The sequence below is a fragment of the Mobula birostris genome, chromosome 9 (genome assembly GCF_030028105.1).
Source record: "Mobula birostris isolate sMobBir1 chromosome 9, sMobBir1.hap1, whole genome shotgun sequence".
Classification (NCBI taxonomy): domain Eukaryota; kingdom Metazoa; phylum Chordata; class Chondrichthyes; order Myliobatiformes; family Myliobatidae; genus Mobula; species Mobula birostris.
The window spans coordinates 87798622-87826523 of record NC_092378.1 but is presented as its reverse complement, the minus strand read 5'-3'; the positions used below and the strand labels follow the sequence as shown (position 1 = coordinate 87826523).

At 41.2% G+C, this 27902-nt stretch overlaps 1 protein-coding gene across 2 annotated transcripts in view; it reads right to left on the bottom strand.

Moving 5' to 3' along the window:
• mad1l1 (mitotic arrest deficient 1 like 1) overlaps positions 1 to 19411 on the bottom strand; it is a 1104775-nt gene extending 1085364 nt beyond the window's left edge. For both annotated transcript variants that reach the window (XM_072268390.1, XM_072268391.1), the window contains exons 1-2: positions 19042 to 19411; positions 8820 to 8981 (exon numbers count right to left, since the gene is read on the bottom strand). In XM_072268390.1, the coding sequence (XP_072124491.1) occupies positions 8820 to 8969 (150 nt within the window). In that variant the 5' untranslated portion in view covers positions 8970 to 8981; positions 19042 to 19411. The remainder of the gene's footprint in view (positions 1 to 8819; positions 8982 to 19041) is intronic.
• Positions 19412 to 27902: the final 8491 nt, after the last annotated feature.

Sequence of the window (27902 nt, the reverse complement as noted above, 5' to 3'; positions counted from 1 at the left end):
CTTCTAGCTGCTGCCATCAGCAAGAAGGCATACAAACTCTAGGTCCCACATCACTAGGTTCAAGCACAATTATTACACCTCAACCATAAGGCTCTTGAAGCAGAGGCAATAACTTCACTCACCCCAACACTGAACTGACTCCACAATCTATGGACAGACTATTAAGGATTCTACAACTTGTATTCGCAATACTTATTATTTATTTATTACAGGTGGCCCCCGTTTTCCGAACGTTCAGTTTACGACATCTCACTGTTACGAAAGACTTACATTAGTTACCTGTTTTCGGTAACAGAAGTTTTCACTGTTACGAAAAAAAGGCAGCGCTCGCCCGAACAGCCAAGTTCCTCCCCCGGCACTGCATTCTCGCCGGCATTGCTTAAACCCGTGCTTTATTTCGATTTATTTTGTGCATCCGTTAGCAAGATGAGTTCTAAGATATCAGCAAAGCCTAAAAGAGCTCGTAAGGGCGTTACACTTAGCATAAAACTAGACATAATTAAGCGTTTCAATCATGGTGAATGAAGTAAAGACATTGTCCGCGCGTTGAACTTGCCTGTGTCCACCATTCGCACTATTTATACGCAGAAAGAATTTTGAAAGCTGCCGATGTTACTGTTGGTTCTGCTCGTAGTAAAGTGGTCTCTCTTAGTCAGCATCCAATAATGGATAAAATGGAAAGTCTATTGCTTGAGTGGATTGATGGGTGTACAAAGCGTGGTGTTCCATTAAGTTTTCTTATACTTAAGGAGAAATCAGTCAGTCTTTTTAATAAGCTGAAACAAAAAGCACTGGACGATGGTGATGAAAGTGTTGCAAAAGTGGAATTTAAACGTAGTCATGGGTGGTTTGATCGGTTTCTGAGGCAAGGGCAGCATCATAGCTTAAGCAGTGGTCCCCAACCTCCAGGCCGCAAAGGACTCAGTGGTGCAGCGGTAGTCGGGATGCACCCAGCACATCTTTAAGAAAAAAGCTGAAATAAACAAGCTAAACAAGTCCAGAATCTCTGGAGGAGAAAACCCCCGAGTCCTCGGTTTTGCTTGTTGCTCGGCAGCCGGGGCAGGGTCGAAGCGCTCAGCAGAGGATGGTGCTCGGCGAGGCTGTGTCGGAGGGGCTGGACAGAGGCTCTAAGTTTTTGGACGGACTCAAGAATCCGCTGCGGTCGGGTGCTTCCAATGGTGCTGCATCGGCAAGTTGGCGGCGCTTGGAGGTCATGGCGGGGAGAGTTCATCCCTTCTGCCGCCTGCGTGAGGTGATGAGTCTATCGGGACTTTGAGAAGTTTTTTTTTACCGTGCCCGTGGTCTGCTCTTTATCAAATTATGGTATTGCTTTGCACTGTTGTAACTATATGTTATAATTATGTGGTTTTGTCAGTTTTATTCTTGGTTTGTCTTGTGTTTTCTTGTGATACCATTCTGGAGGAAAGTTGTATTATTTTTAATGCATGCATTTCTAAATGACAATAAACGAAGACTGAGTGTCCTCATAATCTAATTAATTAGGTGCCGCCGGGCATGTAAATGTCGGCCGGCCCAGATCAGAGGCGATTGCCGATTGCATCAGGTGGTTATTCGTATAAGCGTTTAACTGTGATGAAACTGCAATTTATTGGAGTCTTCCCGATTCCGGTAAGTGAAACTACACTGTACATACATTATTTCTTCTTTATATAGGCTGTCTATTTTTATGTGTTATCTGGTATGATTTGGCAGCTTCGTAGCTTAAAGGTTACTGGAGAGAGTGCTTCTGCTGACAGTGTTTGCGCCATGTTTTTGTCGAGAGCGCTTCCGCGAGATTTTCATTGCGCTAGACAGTGCTGTAGAAAAGTATTTCTACTTTATATAGGCTGTGTATTTATCATATCATTCCTGCTTTTACTACATGCTACTGATATTTTAGGTTTTATGTGTTATTTGGCATGATTTCATAGGTTATTTTTTGGGTCTGGGAATGCTCAAAAACTTTTCCCATATTAATAAATGGTAACACACATCAAAGTTGCTGGTGAACGCAGCAGGCCAGGCAGCATCTCTAGGAAGAGGTAGTCGACGTTTTGGGCCGAGACACTTTGTCAGGACTAACTGAAAGAAGAGCTAGTAAGAGATTTGAAAGTTTTTGGGGGGGCGGGGGGTCCAAAATAATAGGAGAAGAGGAGGGGGAGGGATGGAGCCAAGAGCTGGACAGGTGATTGGCAAAAGGGATATGAGTGGATCATGGGACAGGAGGCCCAGGGAGAAGGAAAAGGGGGGGGGGGGGAACCCAGTGGATGGGCAAGGGGTCTGGTCAGAGGGACAGAGGGAGAAAAAAAATCCTCTGAGTTTTTCCCCCCTCCCCCTTTCCTTCTCCCTGGGCCTCCTGTCCCATAATCCTCTCATATCCCTTTTGCCAATCACCTGTCCAGCTCTTGGCTCCATCCCTCCCCCTCCTGTCTTCTCCTATCATTTTGGATCTCCACCCCCCCCCACTTTCAAATCTCTTACTAGCTCTTCTTTCAGTTAGTCCTGACGAAGGGTCTGGGCCCAAAACGTCGACTGTACCTCTTCCTATAGACGCTGCCTGGCCTGCTGCGTTCACCAACAACTTTGATGTGTGTTGCTTGAATTTCCAGCATCTGCAGAATTCCTCGTGTTTACGTTAATAAATGGTAATTGCTTGTTCACTTTACGACATTCGGGCTTACGAACCGTTTCATAGGAACGCTCTACCTTCAGATAGCGGGGGAAACCTGTATTATATTTTCATTTTTGTATTTGCACAGTTTGTTGTCTTTTGCACAGTGGTTTTCTATCTTTGTTGTGCGTGGTTTTTCCATTGATTCGATTGTGTTTCTTTGTATCGACTGAGGATGCCCACAAGAAAATGAATCTCAGGGTAGCATAAGGTGACATACATGTACTTTGAGAATAAATTTTAACTTTGAAATTCAACAGCCCCAACTTTGTGGGGTAGTTAATATCAAACTGGAAAGCTACAAGAAAACAAAAATATCATCTTCTTTGGATTCAGAAACAGCTAAGTTTTTTTTTAATCTGAATTCTATTCTTAGCTACTGTATCTTGTTGAGATATCAATGCAGAAAAGGATTGTGCTGTGCTCGCCTTGTTCACTGTTCCATCAGTTGTTAAACAAAGATTCCTAGACTGCATGTTTTTTGGTCTACTTTTTCCATCACTTTTGAAAGCAGATAATTATCATTTGACACTGTTTGTGGTTATAATTTCATCGTATTAACTTTAAAAATTTAATTGCAAGTACTTGAAGACCAAGAAAACAACTGGTACACATAAACTACCTACACAAGATGTCAACATATGGTCTCTCAAACCTACTCTGCCATTCAGTAAGATTATGATCATTGGCTTCTGCTCCAATTGTTCAAAGAGTGAAAGAGAGGCAAGAGTATATATCAGATTGCTGGAAAATTAAACTAGAGAGGTACTAATACGGTACAAGGAAATGGCAGATGAACTGAATAAATATTTTGCATCAGTCTTCACCGTGGAAGATACTAGCAGTATGCTGGAAGTTCGAGAGAGGGAGAAAGTGCTTAGAAAGCTAAAAGGTCTAAAGGTAAATAAGTCACCTGGACCAGATGGATTACACCCCTGTGTTCTGAAGAGATTCTGAAGGCATTAGTAATGATCTTTCAAGAATCACTGAATTCTGAAAAGGTTACGGAGGACTGTAAATTAGCAAAAGTTACTCCACTCTTTAGAAGGGAGGAAGACAGAAGAAAATAAAATATAGGCCACTTAGCCCAACTTCAGCAGTTCAGAAAATGTTGGAGTCCATCATTAAGGATGAGGTTTTGGGGTACTTGGAGGCACATGATAAAATAGGCCAAAATGAGCAAAGTTTCCTTAAGGGGAAATCATGCTTGGCAAATTTACTGGAATTCTTTTAAGAAATAACAAGCAGGATAGACAAAGGATGTTGGGCATTTGACAAGGTACTGCACATGAGGCTGCTTAACAAGATGAGTCCATGGTATTACAGGGAATATACCAGCATGGACAGAAGATTGGCTAATTGGCAGGAGACAAAGCATGGAAATAAAGAGGGCCTTTTCTAGTTGGCTGCCAGTGAAAAGCGGTGTTCGACAGGGATTGGTGTTGGGACCGCTTCTTTTCATGTTATATGTCAATGGTTTGAATGACGGAATTGATGATTTTGTGGTAAAAGTTGCAGACGATATGAAGACAGGTGGCATTGAGGAAGCAGGACATCTGATGGAGGATATTGGAATAATCCTACCAACAACCACAACAGTAAGCAGGATGATCATTACAGAGTTTAAGAACTCAGAACAATCACAGACAAATTGGAATTTTTAGTCACAACAAAAGAAGGTGCCATTGCAGTGTAGCAGTTAGCACAACATTATTACAGCTCAGGGCATCAGAGTTTGAAGTCAATCCCGGTGTCCTCTGTAAGGAGCCCCTCCCATGGAATGTGTGGGCTTTCTCCAGGTCCTACGCATCCAACACATCATCCTCTACAACTTTCGACACCTTCAATGGGATCCTACCACATCTTTACCCCCCCCCCCCACCACTAACTGCATTCCACAGGTATTGCACCCTCCATAATTCTATTGTCCATTCATCCCACTATATTAACCTCCTTCCTGGCACTTATCCCTGCAAGTGACAGAAGTGCTACACCTGCCCATTCACCTCCTCCCTCATCTCCATTCAGAGCACCATACAGTCCTTCCAGGAAAGGCAACACTCCACCTGCAAATCTGCTGGGGTTGTCTACTGTATCCGGCGCTCCCAATGCAGCCTCCTATATATTGATGATTATCGATGGGGAATGGGGAATGCATTGTCAGGCACTATCAGCAAAAAGCAGAATTTCCCAGTGGCCAACTATTTTAATTCCTATCCTCATTCCTGTTTTGACATGCCAGTTCATGGCCTCCTCTTCTGCCACGGTGAGTCCACTCTCAAGATGGAGAAGCAACACCTCATTTTCTGTCTCCAACCTGGTGGCAACATTGGTTTTTCTTTCCAGTAATTTTTGCCCCTCCCCCTTCCCTCTTCTTCTATTCTCCACTCTGGCCTCTTACCTCTTCTCCTCGCCAGCCTATCACCTTCCCCCTGGTGTCCCTCCTTTCCCCCATGGTCCACTCTCCTCTCCTTTCGATTCCTTCATCTCTAGTCCTTTGCCTTTTCCACCTGTCACCTCCCAGCTTCTTTCTTCATTCCCCCCACCCACCTGGCCTCACCTTTCACCTCTAGCTTGTCTTCCTTCCCCTCACCCCCCAACATTTTTATTCCAGCCATCTTCCCTGTTCTTCCCAGTCCTGATAAAGGGTCTTAGTCCAAAACATCGACTCTTCATTCCTCTCCATGGATGCTGCCTGACCTGTCGAGTTCCTCCAGCACTTTGTGCATGTTGCTCTGGATTTCCAGCACCTGCAGTATCTCTTGTGTTTCCAATTTTATATGCTTCAACTTTGTTTGCAAACCTCATGTGGGAATCTTATCAGAAGCCCAAATAAATCATATCCACTGATTTCCTTTCATGTTTTCTTCCAGATACATCCTCAAAAAAAACTTTCAACCGGTGAGTCATAAAATGATCCTTTTAATAAATCCGCAAACATCTACAGACAATCTGGATAATCATACTATTTTCTCAGGGTCTTGATAGCAACCGTATGAAAGAAGCCATTGTCAACTAGCTCTCAACTCAAGCAATTCTCCAGTTCCATCGAAGAGTCCTTTTTTATGTGGCCTTGCTTATTCTTCTCCAACATATTTTTTTACCCAGATCCCTCTTAAAGGCTATGCAACCTGCTTACACTTATGGGTATAAATTCCAGATTCTAAATAAAAATATTCTTCAAGTCATTCTTAATTTTCTTCCATATTCTTATTCCTTTTGTCCTCAACATTTCAATCAAAAACTAGTCAACAACTATCCAAACCCTCCATCATTTTGCAAGTTTCTACCAAAGCCCCACTCTATCAAAGAAAATGGTCCCAGTTTCTCAAACCTATCCTTGTGGCTGCAATCCATATCCCAGAACCAGTCTTGTGAGTGGTTCCTTTCTAATATTTTCACATAATTTCCCATAATGAGGTAACTTGAAATTAATACAATATTCTATTTGAGGCCACACTAGTGTTGTATGAAGTTTCAACATCACTTCCTTATTTTTATACCCTAGCCTCTATTGATAAAACTAAGAACCATGTATTTCTTATAAACTGCTTTCCAATCCTGCCTCCTCTGAAGACATCTGTAAACACACCCACATGGCCCCTTTGCTCCTGCACCCCATTTAGAGAAGTAATCTTTTTGCTATGTTACCTCCTCCTCTTTTCTCCTATCAAAATGCATCTCCTCATAATTGTTCCACACCTCTGCTATTCAACTATCCTCTGTGTCCTGGTATAACCTAACACTGTTTTCTGCATAATTTACAACATTGCCAAATATTGTGTCATCTACAAATTTAGAAACTCTCTTGCATCCTGAAGTCTTGGGAATAAATATAGATCCAAAAAAAGACATCGATCCCCAAAACCAATCATGGGAAATGCCACTAATCATCTCCTCCTATCCATAAGACCCTGACCCTCTCTTTATTACTTAATTAAATTTGTATCCATGCTGTGAATGACCCTCTTAAGTCACAAGTTCAGCTTAACCCTGTAACCCTGCTCTTTATCAAAACCATTCTGGAAATTTATGTATACCACAATGAAGGCAAAAAAAAAACATTGTATTTGTTAAATACAATTTGCCCTTAGCAAATTCTTGCTGGTTTACTTTAAGTTTCCTCAAGGTGGCAATTAATCCCATCCTAAATCTATGTTTCCAAAAGTCTTCTCACCACTGAGATTAAGCTATTGGCCTGTGGTTATTAGGCACATACTTGCTTTTTTTTTGAAAGGTGTATCAATCTCCATCTCTTTAACATTACTCCAGTATCCAGAGTATTGGAAGATCAGTTTTCTCTAGTTTCCTCACACATTTCTCTCAAATTCTTTGAGTGTATCCTATTTGGCTCTGGTTACATAACTATTTTTAAGTTTAGCCAACAGTGCTATCAATTATTAACATTTTCAGTGTCTCCAGAATGTCAGCAGTTCCTTGTTTTTCCCCCTCCTTTCTTAAATAGCAAAGTCACATCTGTTGTCCTCCAGTCTACTGGAACTATTCAGGATCTTTAGAATTTTGGAAGAAGATAACTAGAACATCAATTATCACCACAGCGTACACTTGCTCTTATTTCTTATGGTCTATGTTCTAACGTTACCACCTGCAGATCCTCCTCTAAGTCACATAACATCCTGACTTGGGAATACATTATAGTTCCTCCTTAAAAGCATCCTCAAATTCAGTACTCAAAAGGCTGTGGAGGCACCTTCACTGAAAGTTTTTAAAAGTGGATTCATTGTGTTATCAAAAAAATTAAGCATGATCAACAATTGCTGGTTTCAGTTGCTGAAGTTCCTGCAGGTCAGGAATTATTTCACTAACTAAATATTTACTCAAGGCAACTCCTGCCAAATTAGTGATTTCTTTTAACAAAAGTATTAAAGCAGCAAAGCAACTCTGCATAGGAGAAGAAAGACAAAAATCAAAGATAGCTCAATCTTCAGATCAAATTTCTCTCTGTCACTCCCTATTGACAAATGTCTGCTCAGTTCAAAAGCAACAGTGGAGAACTACTTCGCTGAGATAACACTGCTCTAAAAAGGACAACATAAATAGTCTGGAATACTGCCTGCAAAGAGATTCCTCAGTTAAACCCCAAGGTCCTTTATTGTGTTCTCTTCAGTATTTATTATTTGAAGAGAAAATGAATTTCATCGCTATGGGGTAATAAAAATGGAAAAGCAATAGGTTAGTTCAAAGTCAGCAAAGTCATGTTGGCCTGAATAACCTCTTTATATGCTTTTCTCATCAATAATCTTATGGTTCATCCACTCCACTCAAAGAACATTCACCTCTGGACCAACACATTAAACACTTAATCATTGCTTTAACTGAACATGGCCATGAATGCAACTTTGGCTTCTTGTGCTTTTGCAAGACTGGCATCATGGTGTTAGATAGTGCAGCTGCTGTACAGCTCAAGAGGACTGATCTCCAATGCTTTCAAAGGTTTTAAAGGTACATTTAATGTCAGAGAAATGTATACAATATATATCCTGAAGTGGTTTTTCTTCGCAAACATCCATGAAAACAAGAGGAGTGCCTCTAAAGAGTGGATGGCAGTTAAATGTTAGAACCCCAAAGTCTCCTCCAGTTCCCCTCCCTGCCGCACATAAGCAACAGCAAAGCAACAATCCCCCCTTATTGCTAGTCTGTCAAAATGTGGCTACAGCACATCTCAAAGTGGCAAAAAATTAAAATGTTTGGAGTAAGACAATAAATTAATCAAGGCTTGAAAAAAAGACATTACCAGCAACCTCAAAAGGAAATCAAGCTCAATAATCCCCCAAACAAAAACAAATGAGGGCCTTAGATTATTTTCAACTTACTCCTCTTTCCACCCCACAAATTTTTGCTGCTTTTATTTCCTCCCCCAAACCATCATTGTACATACATTACTAAACACATAACTCTCAGTAATCAAAAATAAACCATCTTAGCTGTCAAGATTCTGTGACGATCTATAGGGTTTAACTACTCACTGAATTAATTTCCTGAATGCGCATTATTTGAGCCATAATATAATTGAAATGTCCACATTGCACTGTATTGCAGAAGTCTTTAACTAAAAGAGAAAACTAAAATACAAAGTAATGCTTACTACCATCAGTACCACAGTGACACTGCAGAACAATGTACTAACCTCAAGCCTCTGCTGGTATTGCAGTAGCAAAAGACGTGAAGTTGAGCTTGGTTCGTCTGTGCTGTGCACAGGTGCTGAACTTAGTGACAAGAAGTTGTTGAAGGAACGTAAGGTGGAGACAACAGTGGTATTCTCTCCTGGGTCATCCATTCTAACTTTGCCCTGTATATCAAAGGAAACAATTCAGACAAAAAAAAGTTTATTCAAAGGTACACTGTACATCATCCAAAACTGATAAAAATACACAAAAATAAGAAAATTTTGGGGGGAAAAAACTGCAGGTCAGACAGTATCTGTGGTAAGAAAAACGGTTACAATTTTAGATCGAGGACGCTTCAACAGAGCTGAGAAAGAGAGAAAAAGTCTCCAGGTGATAAAGAAGGTGGAGAGGCCAATGAGTGCAGCAAAGAGCATTTCTCTGATCAGGTGATATAAATTGTTAACAAAATATTGCTAAAGAATAGTTTGCATGGGGCGGGGGAGAATCAGAATTGTACAGTACAGAAACATGGTCTTCAGCCCAAGTCATCCATGGTGACTGAGATGTCCACCTACATTAGTACAAATTGGCTGCATTAGGTCCATATCACCCAAATCCAGTCTTATCCAAGTACCTGCTCAAGTGCCCTTTAAACATGATCATTGTATCTGCCTCTATCACTTCATGGCAACTCATTCCTGTTTGCATGAAAAACATGGGTCTCAGACCCCCTTTAAGTTTTAAACTCCACATCTAAGGAAAAAGATTTTATCTTTGCACCTCATAATTTTATAAACCTCAGTAAGGGCACACCTCAGCTTCCTAAATACGAAACACAGCTTCGAATTGTGCCTTATAAATAAGGTGCTCTGTACCAGACAACATCGTGGTGAAGCACTTCTGCACTCTCTGTTACCATCATGCCCTTCCTGCAGTGCCATAGTCAAGCACTCTGATGTTTTGCACACCTACAAAATGACATTGGAACTGTTATACTCAGTGCCTTAGCTGATGAGGACAAGTATGCTGAATGCCTTCTTCATTACCTTTTTGTTAGAAAGCTCTGAACTTGCACCTCAAGGTTTCTCTGTACATCAACTCCCTTAGGACCTTTCCATTTATTGTTTATGTTCTGGTAGGATATGACACACCAAATCCTTTACCTCAGTGGGCTGGATTAAATTCTGTCACTGCCAAACACAACCATTCATATCCCCCTTCTTTCCTTTCACAAACTTCTTCATAATCTACTACTCCATCAGATTTCCGGGCAAGGAAATCTTTGACCACTATCCTCTACCTCCCACTGCCAAGCCGTAACCTCCAGGCAAACACGAGAAAATCTGCAGATGCTGGAAATTCAAGCAACACACACAAAATGCTGGTGGAACACAGCAGGCCAGACAGCATCCATGGGAAGAAGCACAGTCAATGTTTCGGGCCAAGACCCTTCGTCAGGACTATAGTCGACATTTCAGGCCAAGACCCTTCGTCCGAAACGTCGACTGTGCTTCTTCCTACGGATGCTGTCTGGCCTGCTGTGTTCCACCAGCATTTTGCGTGTGTTTCCTAACCTCCACGACTAGCTTTAGTCAAAACCTTACAGAATTTCATGTATACTACCATACCTTCATCACTTTTCTTAGTAACCTCTCAAAAATCTCTATCAGATTGTGAAATAGGATTTCTTCAAAAACCATACTGACTCCTAATCAATCTCTGGCTTCCCAAATGAACATCAATCCTAGACCTTAGAAAAATTTCTAATAATTTCCCTCAGGTTCACCAGCATATAGCTTCTCAGCTTTACCCTTTTTGTAATAAGAGAACAAAATTAGCTATCCTCCAGTTTTTGTAACCCACTTGCGACCAACAAAGATGTTTAAATCTCCAATCTGATCTTTTGCTTCCCAGAAATCTTGGAATAGATCCCATTAGGTCTTAGGGATTCGTGCATGTTAACGTGTACCAATATTTCTAACATTCGTCCTACCTGTCACAGGCATGTTCTAAAACATCAGCATACCCATCCCCTCGCTTTCCATTTGCACATCCCTCTACCTGGCAGTTACCAATGGAAGTGCTCATTTCAGATTCCACTAAAATCTTCTGGTTCCACACTTAAGAATTTCCTTTTGGTCTCTGAAGGGAACTATTCATTCCAAAGCTACTATTCATTCAATATTCATTATTGAACAATAATGTTCATATAAGCATTATATAAAATTATATAACATTATATAACAAAATCATATAACATTATATAAAACAACTATTCATTCAAATCTTTGAAAAGTTTTTGGTGTTTCTCCTTATTCCTAAAAGCCAAGATTATTAAAAGTCCTCTTTTTGCACTCCAAATTTCTCATCATCCCCTATTAAACTCGAAGGGTTCCCTCAGTATCAAATGTCTAGGAACAGACAAATTAGGAAAGTGTTTAATTGGAGTAAGGGGAAATATCAGGCAAGAACTTGGAAGCATAAATTGGCATCAAATGTTCTCAGAGAACGGTATGGCAGAAATGTGGCAAATATTCAGGGGATATTTGTGTCGCGTTCTGCATAGGTACATTCCATTGAGACAGAGAAAGGATGGTAGGGTACAGGAACCATGGTGTACAAAGGCTGTTGAAAATCAAGTCAAGAAAGAAAAGCTTACGAAAGGTTCAAAAAACTAGGTAACCATAGAGATCTAGAAAATTATAAGGCTAGCAGGAAGGAGCTTAAGAGTGAAATTAGGAGACCCAGAAGAGGCCATGAAAAGGCCTTGGCGGGCGAGCAGGATTAAGGAAAACCCCACAGCATTGTACAAGTATGTGAGGAGCAAGAGGATCAGAAGTGAGAGAATAGGACCAATCAAGTGTGACAGTGGAAAAGTGTGCATGGAACCGAAGGAGATAGCAGAGATACTTAACGAATATTTTGCTTCAGTATTCACGACGGAAAAGGACCTTGGCGATTGTAGGGATGACTTACAGTGGACTGAAAAGCCGAGCATATAGACATTAAGAAAGAGGATGTGCTAGAGCTTTTGGAAAGCACCAAGTTGGATAAGTCTCCAGGACCCGAGGAGATATACCCTAGGGTGCTGTGGAAAGAGAGGGAGGAGATTGCTGAGCCACTGGCAATGATCCTTGCATCTTCAATGCAGACAAGAGAGCTTCCAGAGGATTGGAGGGTTGCAAATGCCTCCTTATTCAAGAAAGAGAGTAGAGATAGCCCAGAAAATTATAGACCAGTGAGTCTTACTTCAGTGGTTGGTAAGTTGATGGAGAAGATCCTGAGAGACAGGATTTATGAACATTTGGAGAGGCATAATATGATTAGGAATAGTTAGCATGGCTTTGTGAAAGGCAGGTCATGCCTTACGAGCCTGATTGAACTTGTTGAGAATATGACTAAACACATTGATGAAGGTAGAGCAGTAGATGTAGTGTATATGGATTTCAGCAAGGCATTTGATAAGGTAGCCCATGCAAGGCTTATTGAGAAAGTAAGGAGGCATAGGATCCAAGGGGACCTTGCTTTGTGGATGCAGAATTGGCATGCTCACAGAAGACAAAGTGTGGTTGTAGACAGGTCATATTCTGCACGGAGATTGGTGACCAGTGGTGTGCCTCAGGGATCTGTTCTGGGACCCCTTCTCTTCTTGATTTTTATAAATGACCTGGATGAGGAAGTGGAGGGATGGGTTAGTAAATTTGCTGATGACACAAAGGTTGGGGGTGCTGTGGATAGTATGGAGGGCTGTCAGAGGTTACAGTGGGACATCGATAGGATGCAAAACTGGGCTAAGAAGTGGCAGATGGAGTTCAACTCAGGTAAATGTGAGGTGGTTCATTTTGGTAGGTCAAATACGATGGCAGAATATAGTATTCATGGCAAGAGTCTTGGCAGTGTGGAGGATCAGAGGAATCTTGGGGTCCGAGTCCATAGGACACTCAAAGGTTGCTGCACAGGTTGACTGTGTGGTTAAGAAGGCATACAGTGCATTGGTCTTCATCAACCATGGGATTGAGTTCAAGAGCTGAGAGGTGCAGGTGTCCGCCGCTTTTCGAACGTTTGCTTTATGAAACCTCACTGTTATGAAAGACCTACATTAGTACCCTGTTTTCGCTTTCAGAAGGTGTTTTCACTGTTACGAAAAAAATCAGCGCGCGATAAAATGCCGCGCCCCAAGCAGCCACTCTCCCTTGGATTCGGAACGGCATTGCTTTAACATGTTGCAGTGAGCAGCCGTTTGCAAGACGAGTTCTGAGGTATTGGAAAAGCCTGAAAGAGCTCGATTTAGCGTAAAACTAGACATAATTAAGCGTTTTGATCGTGGTGAACGAAGTCAAAGTGAGTTTGACTTGTGGAAGCTGACGAAGATGATGTTGAAGAGGTTTTGGCATCCCATGACCAAGAACTGATAGATGAAGAGTTGATGCAATTGGAAGAGGAAAGAATAACAATCGAAACCGAATGCAGTAGCGAAATGAACGTGAAGCCACTGCGTGAGATTTTCGCTGCAATGATAAAGTACGACTTTAATTTTGAAAGGGTACGTCGGTTTAGGGGATATTTGCAAGATGGTTTCAGTCCTTACAAAGAACTGTATGATAGAAAAATGCGCGAGGCTCAGCAGTCAAGCAAGCTTTCCACATCAGCCACAGCAGACGACGAACCTCGACCTTCCAACATCGAGGCGGGCAGTTATAGGAGAAGATGAGCTGCCTGCTCTAATGGAAACAGACGACAAGATGACACCCCAGTGTCCCACCACCCCAACACCCAGATACAGTACCGATTCGCGGAGAATGCAGCAGTAGTCGGGAGACACACAGCACATCTTTAAGAAAAATCCGCAATCGGCACTGATCTGAGCCGACAATTACATGTCGGGTGGCACCTAATTAATTAGCATGTTTATTTCGGATTTTTTCTTAAATATGTACTGTGTGCCTCCCGGCTACCGCTGGACTCCTGTGTGCCTCGCGGCAATGTATCGGTCGGTGGCCTGGAGGGTGCAGGGCCACTGCACCACCCAAACTCCAACAACTCAGTCTAACACACCATCATCAGTGAGCTCTGCACTGTCTTCCCGGTTCTCTTAAGTGATACTACACTGTACATACATTATTTCTACTTCATATCGGCTGTGTATTTTTACGTGTTATTTGGTATGATTTGGCAGCTTCATAGCTTAAAGGTTACTGGAGAGAGCCTGCGCCATGTTTCTGCGGAGAGCGCTTGTGAGATTTTCTGCCGAGAGCGCTTGCATGTAATTTTCGCTTCAGCAAACAGTGCAGCAATGATTGTGGAAAAGCATTTCTACTTTATATAGGCTGTGTCTTAATCATATCATTCCTGCTTTTACCATATGTTACTGTTATTTTAGGTTTTATGTGTTATTTGGCATGAATTGGTAGGTTATTTTTGGGTCTGCGAACGCTCACAAAATTTTCCCATATAAATAAATGGTAATTGCTTCTTCACTTTACGACATTTCGGCTTACGAACCATTTCATAGGAACGCTCTACCTTCAGATGGCGGGGGAAACCTGTAATGTCACAGCTATATAGGACCCTGGTCAGATCCCACTTGGAATACTGTGCTCAGTTCTGGTCACCTCACTACATACAGGAAGGATATGGAAACTATAGAAAGGGTGCAGAGGAGATTTACAAGGATGTTGCCTCGTTTGGGGAGCTTGCCTTATGAGAATAGGTTGAGTGAACTTGGCCTTTTGTCCTTGGAGCGACAGAGGATGAGAGCTGACCTGATAGAGGTATACAAGATAATGAGAGGCATTGATTGTGTTGATAGTCAGAAGCCTTTTCTCAGGGCTGAAATGGATAACGCGAGAGGGCACAGTTTTAAGGTGCTTGGAAGTAGATACAGAGGAGATATCAGAGGTAAGTTCTTTTAGAGAGTGGTGAGTACATGGGATGGGCTGCCGACAACAGTGGTGGAGGCAGATACGATAGGGTCTTTTAAGAGACTCTTGGATAGGTACACGGAGCTGAGGAAGATAGAGGGCTATGGGTAACCCTAGGTAATTTCTAAAGTAAGTACATGTTTGGCACAGCATTATGGGTTGAAGGGCTTGTATTGTGCTGTAGGTTTTCTATGTTTCTATTGTTTCTGTGTCTATACCTGACACAAGCGGCCTTGTTATTTCCAACAAAATTGTCAACTTCTTTTATTAGTCCAGGTTCCCTAATGTTGCCATCTTGCCTCTTACTCTCACAAAGACTTGCTGACCCTGAGCTCTTACTATTTCACCTTTAAACAAGTCACTCTAGTGACACGGATATGAGAGTAGCAGTATCTGCCTTTTTCTCAACAATCACTAATGTATTTTAAAAAGGGACAAGGCAGGGTACATGAACAGTTATACAATCCATAGCAAAATACTGATGATTTGATGACTTAATGAATCATGGACAGAACTGAATTCAGGTGCCTCCTTTAGGACTAAAATATCCAGTGTCTATTTCACAAATAGATTATTTCTAGGATTTCTGATTATCCATAAAGTAAGATTTGCATATCGATAGGAAACTGCTTGATGTCATAAAATATCAATAAAGTATTTTAATGAAGTGTCAAAATGTAGATAACATAGCAACTAACTTGAATGCAGCATGATTCCACCAGCTCTATTTATGTTGGAGGATAAATATTACTCATACCCTTGAACACTACTGTTATTTTTCATAATAATAGACAGCATGTGGTACCAGTTTAACATGTTATCCAAAGACCAACACTGCTAATATTGCAGCATTCCCATACAATCAAAAACAGAGTACAAGGTCAAGACTCCAATGAAAAATGGTGACTTAAGGGAATACTATAAGGCTACTTCGAGCATAATTGCATATAAACTATATCATACCAAAGAAGCTGTTTATCCAATAGTTACCTTTAAACTACACATATTCTTCAGTACAAGGTCAAGATTCTATGGAGAAATGGTGACAAGGGAATTCTACAAGATTCATAAAAACATAATTGCATATATAGTTTTTCATTCCAAAGCAGCTATTTATCTGATAGCTGCCTTTTAAAATGAACTGATTCATTTAAGAGGCTAAGAGAATCAATAGGTAGGGGAAGAGACTGTAGACATAGCCACAATAGATGTGGGCAGGATGATATGTTGCCTCCAGGTTACCAGGATCAAGAATATCTCAAAGTGGCTACAGAACATTCTCAAGAAAAAGGTTGAGGAGCCAGAGGTCATGGTGCACATTGGACCAACGACAAAGGTAAGAAGGGGGAAGAGGGCCTGCACAGTGAGTATAAGGAGTTAGGAAAGGGGTTTACTGGTGCAACTTAGGAGAGATTAAATTAGTTTGGCAAGGGGAGGAAACCAGAGCACCATGTCAGAAAGTGGAAGGATTGAGGGGAAGATACAGTACTGTGCAAAAGTCACAGAAAGTGGAAGGATTGAGGGGATGACGAAGGGTTTCGGGCCGAAACGTCGACCGATCTTTTCCACAGATGCTGCCCCACCTGCTGAGTTTCTCCAGCGTGTTGTCAGTGTTGCTTTGACCCCAGCATCTGCAGATTATTTTGTGTTTGGGATTCCCCACAGCTTCCAGCTTCAATCATCAGCAAAGCGGTAGAAAGCATTGTCAATAATGCCATCAAGAAGCACTTTCTTCCCAATGAGAAAAACCATATCCACATCAAATCACTGTTTTCTCAGTGGATCAACTTCAGACCTATTATTTTAAAAAGGAGGGTGTAGGATAATAGAAATTCCACCACTAATAATTCTACATTCCCAATCTAAGAGTTAGGGCAAATCATTCAAAGGCTAGGGGTTCCCAACCACGGACCCCTCGGTTAATGGAATGAGTCCATGGCATAAAAAAGGTTGGGTACTCCTGGGCTAGAAATATGCAAAAAAGATAGGTCTGGTCTACGGGTCCAGATTCTAAATTGGAAAAAAAATTATTTTGATGGCATCAGAAAGGACCTGGCAAGTGTGGATTGCGACAGGCTGTTTTCTGGCAAAAGTGTACTTGGTAACTCTGAGGCCTTCAAAAGTGAAATTTTGAAAGAAAAAAGCTTGCGTAAGATTTGGCAGAGGTATACAAAATTATGAGGGTAAATGCAAACAGGCTTTTTCCACTGAGATTGAGTAGGACTACAAGAGGTCATGGGTTAAGAGTGAAAGGTGAGAAGTTTAAGGAGAATATGAGGGGAAACTTCTTCACTCATATGAGTGTGTGGAACGAGCTGCCAACACAAGTGGTACATGTGAGCTCTATTTCAAACTTTAAGAGAAGTTTGGATAGGTACATGGATAGTAGGGACACGCATGGCTGTGGTCCCAGTTCAGGTCAATGGGGATAGACAGTTCAAACAGTTTTGGCATGGACTAGATGGGCCAGATGGCCTGTTTCTGGGCTGTACTACTCTATGACTCTATGAGCCTATCAGATTAAAAGGTAAAAATAACAGGTGTAGGGAATCTTGGTTTTCAAGAAATATTGAGGCTTAAGAAAAAAAATGAGGTGCTTATGGAGTACAAGACATGCAAGAGAACACTTAAGAAAGAAATCAGGTGGGCTAAAAGAAAGCATGAGGTTGTCCCAGCACACAAGGTGAAGGAATCCTAATGGATTTTACAGATCTGTTAAGAGCACATGGATTGCAAGTGACAAAATTGGTCATCTGAAAGATCAGAATGGTAATCCATGCATGAAGCCAAAGAGATGGGGGGAGATCTAAATGCATATATTGTATCTGTATTTACTCAGGATACAGACTCTGAGACTACCAGCAAAACAGCATCAACTTTATGAACTCATATACAGATTACAGAGGAGGAGGGTTTGCTATCTTGAAGCAAACTAGGGCCTGACAAGGGTGTTCTCTCAGATTCTGCGGGAGGCAAGCGCAGAAATTACCGGAGCCCTAGCCTTAGAGACAGAAGAGGGGGCAGAGGATAGCCAATGTTGTTCCACTGTTTAAGAAAGCTCTACAAATAAACCAGGAAATTATAGGCCGATGAGCCTGACATCAGTAGTGGGAAAGTTATTGGAAGGTATTCTAAGGTACTGTACTGGATACATGAGTATTTGGCTTTGTGAGTGGTAGATCATGTCTAACAAATCTTACTGAGTTTTTCGAGGAAGTTACCAAAAAAGTTGAAGAAGACAAGGCAGTGGATGTTGTCTACGTGGCCTTTAGCAAGGCACATGATAGAATCCTGCATGGAAGGTTGATCAAGAAGGTTCAGTCACTTTGCTGAGGTAGTAAATTGGATTAAACGTTGACTTTGTGAGAGAAGTCAGAATGTGCTAGTGAGTAGATGGTTGCTTCTCTGACTGGAGGCCTGTGACTAGTGGAGTGCCACAGGGATCGGTGCTGGGTCCTTTGATGTTTGTCATCTATATCAATGACCTGGATGATAATGTGGTCAACTGGATCAGTAAATTTGTGAATGATACCAGACTGAGGGTGTAGCGATCAGTGAGAAAGATCATCAATGCTTGCAATGGGATCCGGACCAGCTGGTAAAATGGGCTGAAAGATGGCAGATGTAATTTAATGCAGACAAGTGTGAGGTTCTGCACTTCAGAAGGACCAACCAGGGTAAGTCTGTTAATGTAACCTTTAAGTGACCCTGATAAGGTGCCACACATCAAAACTGGAGCACACAATACTAAATATAATTTAGTTATAAGGGTTGTGCAGTGGTTAAAAGACAAAAAAACAGCATGGAATAAAGATGTAATTTTGGTGTCAAAGAAATCAGTATGGTGGCCCCAGTTGCTCAATTATATCTGCATTAATGGGCTCAAGGGTAATGTATGTGAATGTACTGACAGTCTTTTGGGCCCTCTTCTACCAAGTTTCTAACCACTGCACTTGAGAAGGGAAATGAGTTCATGCAGCCAGTAGCTACCTCACCAAAACCAAGATGTTCCCAAACTTTCAGTTGGGATGGGTCAAGGTGCAACAGATATTTTTTTTAGATTCGTTTCTTAACTCCTCCAAATCATTATACAGCGACGCCCGCAACGCGGGAATCTAAAAGCAGGTCACAGTCACAAAACAAGGAGAAAGCTCTTCATCCAAAGAATGGTGAATCAGGAATTCTCTACTCTGGAGGACGGTGCAGGCTCAGTCACTGAGTGTATTCAAAATAGAGTTCAACGAAGATGTCGAGTTAGCTGAGGAAAGAGGGGTTGCGGCATTGTCACTGAGTGCTGGAGCAGGGATGAGGGATTACTGACCTTCTACTGACGTTTGAAGAGGACTGTGGTCCACTGGCTCCTTGCAGAGAGTAAAGGGGCTAGTTCAGTAACTCCTTTCTACAGGGCAAAGGAGCAGGCTCAGCTACCGCTGCAGAATGCCGACAGCCTAGGGCTGGGGAGAAGAGTCTGCCGCTGCGCCGGAGCTCCGGTGCCGGTTGGAGCGGAGGGCCAGGACGCTCTGGAGTTCCACGGAAGATTGCACACCTCACTAATGCCCTGCCTGATGGGGTCGTGCGGTCACCCTAAACTGGGTACCCTGGGACTTGGTTCACCTGCCGGCCGACCGGCCGCCGCTCTCCCGTTGACCCCACGTTCGCGCTTGGATCTCCCTCCTCGCCGGCGCCCTCCTCTCCTAGGTCTCGCGAGATTTCCGGGCGAGAGCCGCCTCTTACCGCGCTGGCGGCGAAGTTATGCCTCGGTGTTTCCTGTAGTTTCCATAAAAGCATTTTGAACCGCTTCAGCCCTTACCTAGAGTGAAACAGAAGGCTAACGTTCAATCGCGTTGTGGTTTATTCTACGCTGAGATCTTTTGATTCCCATTGTATCTGAAAGATATTGTCCTCAATCTTAAATATAGTCAATGAATGACCTCCCTATCCCCTTCTTCAAATTTAGGGAAGGAAATTAGGAAGATTCACTGACCTCGTTGAAAAAACTTTTCATTTCAGTCCTGAAAATGCAGTTTCTTTTTCTGAGAGCATGAATCCTAATTCAGAACATCATCTCCACACCTACCCTTTCACACCATATAAGAATATAAGAATTTCAAACATTTCATTTGATTTCTATTGAAATAAGTTACATGTTAAAGTTAAGGATGATCTGAATTACATAGAAACAGAAAACCTACAGCACAATACAGGACCTTCGGCCCACAATGCTGTACTTACTTTAGAAATTACCTAGGGTTACCCATAGCCCTCTATTTTTCTCAGCTCCATGTGCCTATCCAAGAGTCTCTTAAAAGAATCTATTGTATCCGCCTCCACCACTGACACCGGCAGCCCATTCCATGCACTCACCGCTCTCTGCGTAAAAAATTTACCCTTGACATCTCCTCTGTTCCTACTTCCAAGCACCTTAAAACTGTGCCCTCTTGTATTAGCGATTTCAGCCCTGGGAAAAAGCCTCTGAGTGTCCACACGATCAATGCCTGTCATCATCTTGTACACCTCTATCAGGTCACCTCTCATCCTCCGTCACTCCAAGGAGAAAAGGCCAAGTTCACTCAACCTATTCTCATGAGGCATGCTCCCCAATCCAGGCAACATCCTTGTAAATCTCCTCTGCACCCTTTCTATAGTTTCCACATCCTTCCTGTAGTGAGGTGACCAGAACTGAGCACAGTACTCCAAGTGGTGTCTGACCAGGGTCCTACATAGCTGTAACATTACCTCTTGGCTCTTAAATTCAATCCCACAATTGATGAAGGCCAATGCACCATATGCCTTCTTAACCACAGAGTCAAGCTGCACAGCAGCTTGAGTTACCAGAGTTAAAAAAACGAGAGTTGAAAAAGGTTCATTAGATTGATCCCTGGGATGGGGTGTATGGCCTATGAAGAAAAATTAAGCAGTCTTTATCTCCAGATTTTTGAAGGACACAAGTGATCTCACTGAAGCAAATAAAATTCTTAAATGTCATGACAGAATAGATGCAAGGGTGTTGTTTCCCATAAGTGGATGCTGAGAATCAGAAGCCAGTCATTCAGGACAAAAATAGTTTATTTGCTCAATCCCAAATTCAAGACCATTTGCCTCGATTCCCTTATTCTTGTTCTCAGACTGTTCATGTGATTTTCAGCTTTGGATAAACCATAATTCTTTTCAATTACAAGCTTTCACAAACTGGAGTTACCACCACAATCATACAAAAAGCTGAATTCCTTCCATTTACTGCATTCTTTGCAAATTCTTGGTTCTATTTAACCTGACCTGAATATGTGCAAATGACACCCTCATCTGCTATGGTTTTTGCTTCAATTTGATTATACCAATAGATCATTTCCTGCTGGCTCCAACCCTCAGCTCATAAAAATTCTGCAGCATTGTCCCCTCAAATTAGTATCCATTACCTTGCTGATCTGCATTCTCTCTCAATCCCATTCTACCTCAATCCCTTCCTGCCCTGCCTAAATCTGTCTCTAAGAATACCACTATTCTCACGCCCACACTCCTCCCAACCCACCACGACCACCTTTGAATGTTGGTCCTCTGAGTGGAGCTTCTAATTTCCCATTCCCACATCTGATTACTGATCATCATACAAGTTAGTTTTGACCCCACATTCTGGTCCTTAAACCTCTCCACCCCCTCTTCCTTTTAAGAAAATCCTCAAAGAAAATCTCTTCAATCAAGTTCTTTTTTATCCATCCTAATTATTTCCTCAGCATTTGTTTTAATTCTCAATCACAGGAATCAATCTGCTGAACCTTTGTGGTACATCCTCTGCTGCATGTGTCAAAGTTCAAAATTCAAAGTAAATTTAATATCAAAGTATATATGTGCCACCACATACTTTAAGGAAAAAGTTAATTGTGATTCCACCTTAGTAAACAGTATACAGTTTGAAGACAAAATGGCGTCACCTTGGAATGTTGTGATAGTCTTCAGATGTGCACCAATGCATACCCCTGAGATGAGACAATGAATGTTTTCCTCCTTACAGACCTGTTGTCTCTGTTTTCCTAAATTATGTGTGTGGGCTGAAGGTCATAAGAGATAAATGGGCACAGCTGGTACAACCATGGAAAGGAAATGTACTGCAGTAATATTATGTGATGCTTTAAAGGAATTTTAAAGGGGGACTTTCTTTGTGCAGGAGGAGAGCTTAGTCCTAGGCTAGGCCATGACTGATATTGGTGCTAAGAGGGAGAGAGAGAGGGTACAGAGGGAGATGGAGAGGGTACAGAGGGAGAGGGAGCTGGTGCTGTGGGACTTAAGGCTCCGTGCATCTTCCCAATGGCAGCAGTGAGAAGAGATCATGGATTGGATGATGGCCGTCATTGACATTGAATGCTGCTTTCTTGTGGCAGTGCTCCTTGTAGATGTGCTCAATGGTAGGGAGGGCTTTTCCTGTAATGGACTGAGCTGTGTCCACTAAAAATCTTCATAAGGCAAAATCTTCTATATACTTGTATCTTCACCTAAAATACTAATTTCTCAGATCCTTGTCATAACAAGTTATCCTTTCATATCTGCAAATATGCATATTTCTATTGAATAACATCCTCCTGTCTGAAATGCAGTCATTTTTAGGATGTCCATTTAGAACAAAGATGTGGGGAAATTACTTTAGTCAGAGGGTGGTAAATCTGTGGAATTTGTTGCCACAAGTGGCTGAGGAGGCCAGGTCACCGGGTGTATTTAAGGCAGAGATAGATAGGTTCTTGATTAGCTGGGGCATCAAAGGGTATGGGGAGAAGGCAGGGGAGTGGGGACGACTGGACGAAATGGATCAGCCAATGATTGAATGGTGGGGCACACTCAATGGCTGAATGGCCTAATTCTGCTCCTACATGTTATGGTCTTATTTATCCTCACAGAGACACAAAAGATTCTGCAGATGCTGAAAATCTTCAGCAACACACACACAAAATGCTGAGGAACTGTGCTGTTCATCTATCAGCTATGACTAGCGGTGGGCTATTTCAAGGGCAAAGAGACAATTTCAAACGAGGTTGAAGGTGGCATCGGATTCTGACAACAATTCTAGCAGGGTTTGCAAGATATTACTTCCTACAAAGTGAAACCCAATAGCATGAATGGCAGCGATGCTTCACTACCAAGTGAACTTAACACCTTCTATATCAGCTTTGAAAGGGAGAATATAACTACAACTGTGAAGATCCCTGCTGCAACTGGTGACCCTGTGATCTCTGTCTTAGAGGCCGATGTTAGACTGTAGAGGACTGTAAATTTAGTTGGCTCCATCTTGTGTACAAGTCTACAAAGTACCCAGGACATCTTCAAGGAGCAGTGTCTCAGAAAGACATCACCCATTAATTAAGGACCCCCAGCACCCAGGGTATGCCCTTTTCTTATTGTTACCATCAGGTAGGAGGTACAGAAGCCTGAAGGCACACACTCAGCAATTCAAGAACAGCTTCTTCTCCTCTGCCATTCGATTCCTAAATGGATACTGAACCTTTGGACACTACTTCACCTTTTAAATATGTACTATTTGTTTTTGCACAATTTTTAATCTATTCAACATACACATACTGTAATTTATCTACTTATTTATTCTCTTCTTCTAGATTATGTATTGCATTGAACTGCTGCTACTAAGTTAACAAATCTCACAACACATGCCAGTGATAATAAACCTGATTCTGATTCTGAGTTGACATTTCAGGCCAAGACCCTTCATGAGTCCTGTTGATGGGTCACAGTCAGAAATATCCACTGTACATTTCCCTCCTTAGATGCTACCTTCCAGTATTGTGTGTGCGTTTCATTTAGCCTACAATCTGCTTTTAGCAGATCAGTGGTCTTGTGAGTTTATCCACCTGGGCAGAAGGTGTAGAGTCAAATTGGCTTGCCCATAGAAGACAAAAGGTAGTGGTCAATATGACGTGCTAGAAGCCCATGACAAGTGGTATTCCACAAGAATCTGTACTGGACCTCTGCTGTTTGTGATAGATATAAATGACATGGATGAGTACATAGATGGGTGTGTTAGTAAATTTACAGATGATACAAAGATTGGTAGTATTGTTGAAAAATTGCCGAATGATACAGAAGGATAGACATACACAAGAATATGGGGGAATTTAAGGTGGGGGCTTATATGGGAGGCAGGGTTTGAGGGCAGGCACAATATTGTGGGCTGAAGGGCCTGTACTGTGCTGTACTATTCTATGTTCTATGTAGATCCTTTACACTTATGGACAGAGAAATGACAGATGCAGCTTAATCCAGCCAAGTGTGAGATGTGGCACTGTGGGACATCAAATGCAAAGGGACAATACCCAGTTAATGGTAGTATCCTAAAGATGACTGAGGGACCTTGAGCTCTATGATAGTGGTTGCTAGGGTGGTAAAGGTAACATATGGCATGCTTGCATTCAGTAATCAAATCATTGAGTTCATGATGGCGGAAGTTGCAGCTTCATAAAACTCCGCTTAAGATGCTTCTAGAGAATCCTTTCTTTTCTGGTTGCCCCACTATAGGAAGGATGTGGAGGCTTTGGAAAGGGTCCAGAAGAGGTTTATCAGGATGCTGCTTGGATTAGAGGACATGTGCTACTCAGAAATGTTGGACAAACCTGGGTTGTTTTCCCTGGAGCAGCAGATGCTGAGTTTATTAAAATTATCAAAGCCATAGAAAGGAAGACAGCTGTGATCTTCTCCCCAGGGTTACATTTGAAGTGAGAGAGGGCAAGTTCAAAGGGGATATGTGGGGCATTTTTTGTATATTGCAGAATCATGGGTCGCAGTGAAGGCAAATACGTAGAGGTATTTAAAAGGCTCTTGGATAAACGCATGGATGTGCAGAGAAGGGAGGAAGATGGGCATTGTTTAGGCAATAGGGATTCTAGTTTGGTATTCAATTAGTTCCTCACAACATAGTGGATCAACGGGATTGTTCCTCTTCCTGTCCAGTTCTATGTTCTACAGTCAGGAATGGTGGGTTGGCAGAAGAGAAAAACTTGATTTACGTGACTTTTTTTAGTGCTATAAATTATGTTCCACTTTGATAGGGCTTACTGTAGTAATAGCATTAAATTTTAGGAGATTTAGTTCATTTTACATCAACTGTTATTAACTGTCACATTTCATTACAGCTCGTCTGACAAATATAACAAAAATCTTCATACTGATTTCCAACGCGATCTCCTGCCAACACATTCAACCATTTCATATTAAAATGAAATTTGTCTAAACGTTATACTCAATGAAAGGTCCACGACCTTTTGACTCAAAGGCAAAAGTTGCTGTCTACTTAGCCATTGCTTACAGCCAAGAAGCTCAAGAAAATGATAATAGTCAGGAAAGTGGTACTGAGCAAATATTTGCAGCAGCAGGCTAATTGTCTAGGTCCTGAGAACTTTATCCTAGTGTCTTAGAAGAAAGGGCTGAGGAGACAGTTGATTTTCATTTTCCAAGTCTTAAAATTAAGGAAAGGCTTAAGGAAAAGAAAAACAATCACATCTTTTTTTAAAAAAGAAACTACAAGTCAGTTAGTTTAACATCTAATGTTAAAGCTATTACTAAAATAATGTATCAAACACTTGGAAAAAGGTAAGAATAGTGTAAGGAAAATGTGAAAAATATAGCAGCATATAAATTATGAGAGACTGCTTAACTCTGAAATGCAAAGGGATATAGATGCACCAGTGCATGACTTGGAAAAGGATAACAATCGGGCACAGCCAGTAATTTCAAAAGATCACAAAATGTTATCAGTTTTTATTCTTAGACTTGAATACTAAAATAACGAGGTAAACTTCAAGCATTGTTAATACCATATCTGCAGTGTTGACCTCCTTATATTACAATGTACTAAATTAATACCTGGACTGGGTAGGGAATCTTATATAAATAGGCTTGTACCCAGCAGAATTTAAAAGTGATATCCAAATCCTAAAAAAAACTTAGATGTAGAGAGGACTTTCCTTTTTTTTTGTAGAGAATACAGCAAAGGAGTGTCCATTTTTTTTCTCTATAAAAACATTCACTCCATTTTCAGCATAAAGGGTCACCGTTTTAAGACGGAAATGAGATGACATTATTTCCCTTAGAGAGGCACAAGTTTTTGGAACTCTTCTTAAAAGCAAAGTTTTAAAGGGCTTTAATGATGAGGTTCGAGATATTTCCCCTGAGAGAACAACTGCCAGTAGGATGTTGAGAATTGAGAAGAAAATTTCCTCAATCAGAGTCAGAGCCACGAGAAATCAGAATCAGGATTAGTATCACTGACATACTATATGTCGTGAAATTTGTTGTTTTGTGATAGCAGTACATAATACATAATAAAAAAACTATAAATTACAAGTATATTATGTACATACAACAATTTTAAATGAAAAAGTAGTGCAAAAAAAAAAGAGGAAAAATAGTGAGATATTTAGCAAAATTATAAATGGGTGATAAATCCTATAAACTGTTACAAGCAATCGAAATTACCTGGAGCATTACACTGGACGACAAAGATTTTGTTTCCTCAATACTTCTTGGTGTATCTTATGGATTTTGGGCTGCTGATCATGAAAATCACCATCAAATTTCCCTTATCACAGACAAGAGAAAATCTGCAGATGCTGGAAGTCCAAGCAACACACACAAAATGCTGGAAGAACTCAACAAGCCAGGTAGCATCTATGGAAAAAGAGTACAGTTGACATTTTGGGCCAAGACCCTTCGGCAGGACACTGAACTTTGACTGTACTCTTTTTCATAAATGCTGCTTGGACTACCAAGTTCCTCCAGCATTTTGTGTGTGTTGCATGAAATTTCCCCATCACACTTTTTTTGAAATCACCTATATTTGTTATTTCAATTCATAATTCAAGTCAGATTAACTGATGCCAAGCTTAAGGAAGCTACACACACACACACAGAAGGAATTCAGCAGGCCAAAATGTCTACTCTTTTCCATAAATGCTGCCTGACCTGCTGAGTTCATCCAGTGTTGTTTGTGTTGCTTTGGATGTACAGCATCTGCAGGCTTTCTCGTGTCTAAGATTAACAAAGACATTTTTGTTGGTTCACAAATCAAACAGTTCCATCAATGACAGGTAATTCCAAGACCTTCCAGAGGAACTGGAGAAAATCACACAGAAGGCATTCAAGGATGCTGTTGAAAATCTTATTGGCAACTACACAGCACCAAATCACTTGCAGCTGGTTGACAACATGCTTCAAGCAACATGTCACTGAAGGTTTATTTTCTAAATTCCCATTTAGACTTCTTCCTTGCAAATCTTGGCACTGTCAGTGATGAGCATGGTGAAAGGTGTCACCAGGACATTAAGGTCATGGAGAAATGATATCAGAGCAACTGGAATCTACCAATGTTGGCTGATTATTGTTGGACACTTATAGCAAGTGTGAAACCTCAGACACTGAGTACAAATGAAAATCATCAACAAAATATTTTTAGCTTAATTGAACTATTGCAAAGCATCAGCACCACTATACAATTAAATGCATTATATTCAATAAAAGTTAATTTCTTGTTTCGCCAAATTCCTGCATGATACAAGTAGTCTGAAATTATATTTGTTTCCAGTTTCAAACCAGTCTATCATAAACAAAAAAAAAATTCTGAGGAAGCAACACTTTCCGGAAAAAAAAATTGTTATCCGGTATTATCAGTGCCCTTGGGTAATCTCAGGGTTTATCAGACTGAGTTAACTCACCCAAGGACCAGAGGTCAAACAATGGGACTACGGTCAGTTCAGATTTGGAATAAATCCTGCAGCTTTCTTCTTTGAATGCAAGAAGAATCCACATACTATATGTTAAATAACTGATGCATGTTGGATTAATGTCTTATTTTTTGGGCAACAGAAACCATGCAGCAATGCCCATCCTACAAGGTCAGTGTTTTGCCATTATTTTACTCCCCAGCATCCTGGCCACTACTTCAGCATTGGCCAACACTTAAAGCAGACCACATATCCACTTTTTGCATTGCTGAAAAACCCTGAATTCAATAAAAAAAATTCTATGATCAATAGCTAATCCAGATAGGCAACAATCACTAAATTCTATACAATTTGTACCATATATTCAGCTTTTTATCATGCTTGTCTTTTTGCTTAACGTGGGAGCTTCAAAATTGATAATACTTTCACTTTGAAATGATGTATGTTAATATGTTTAAATTGACTG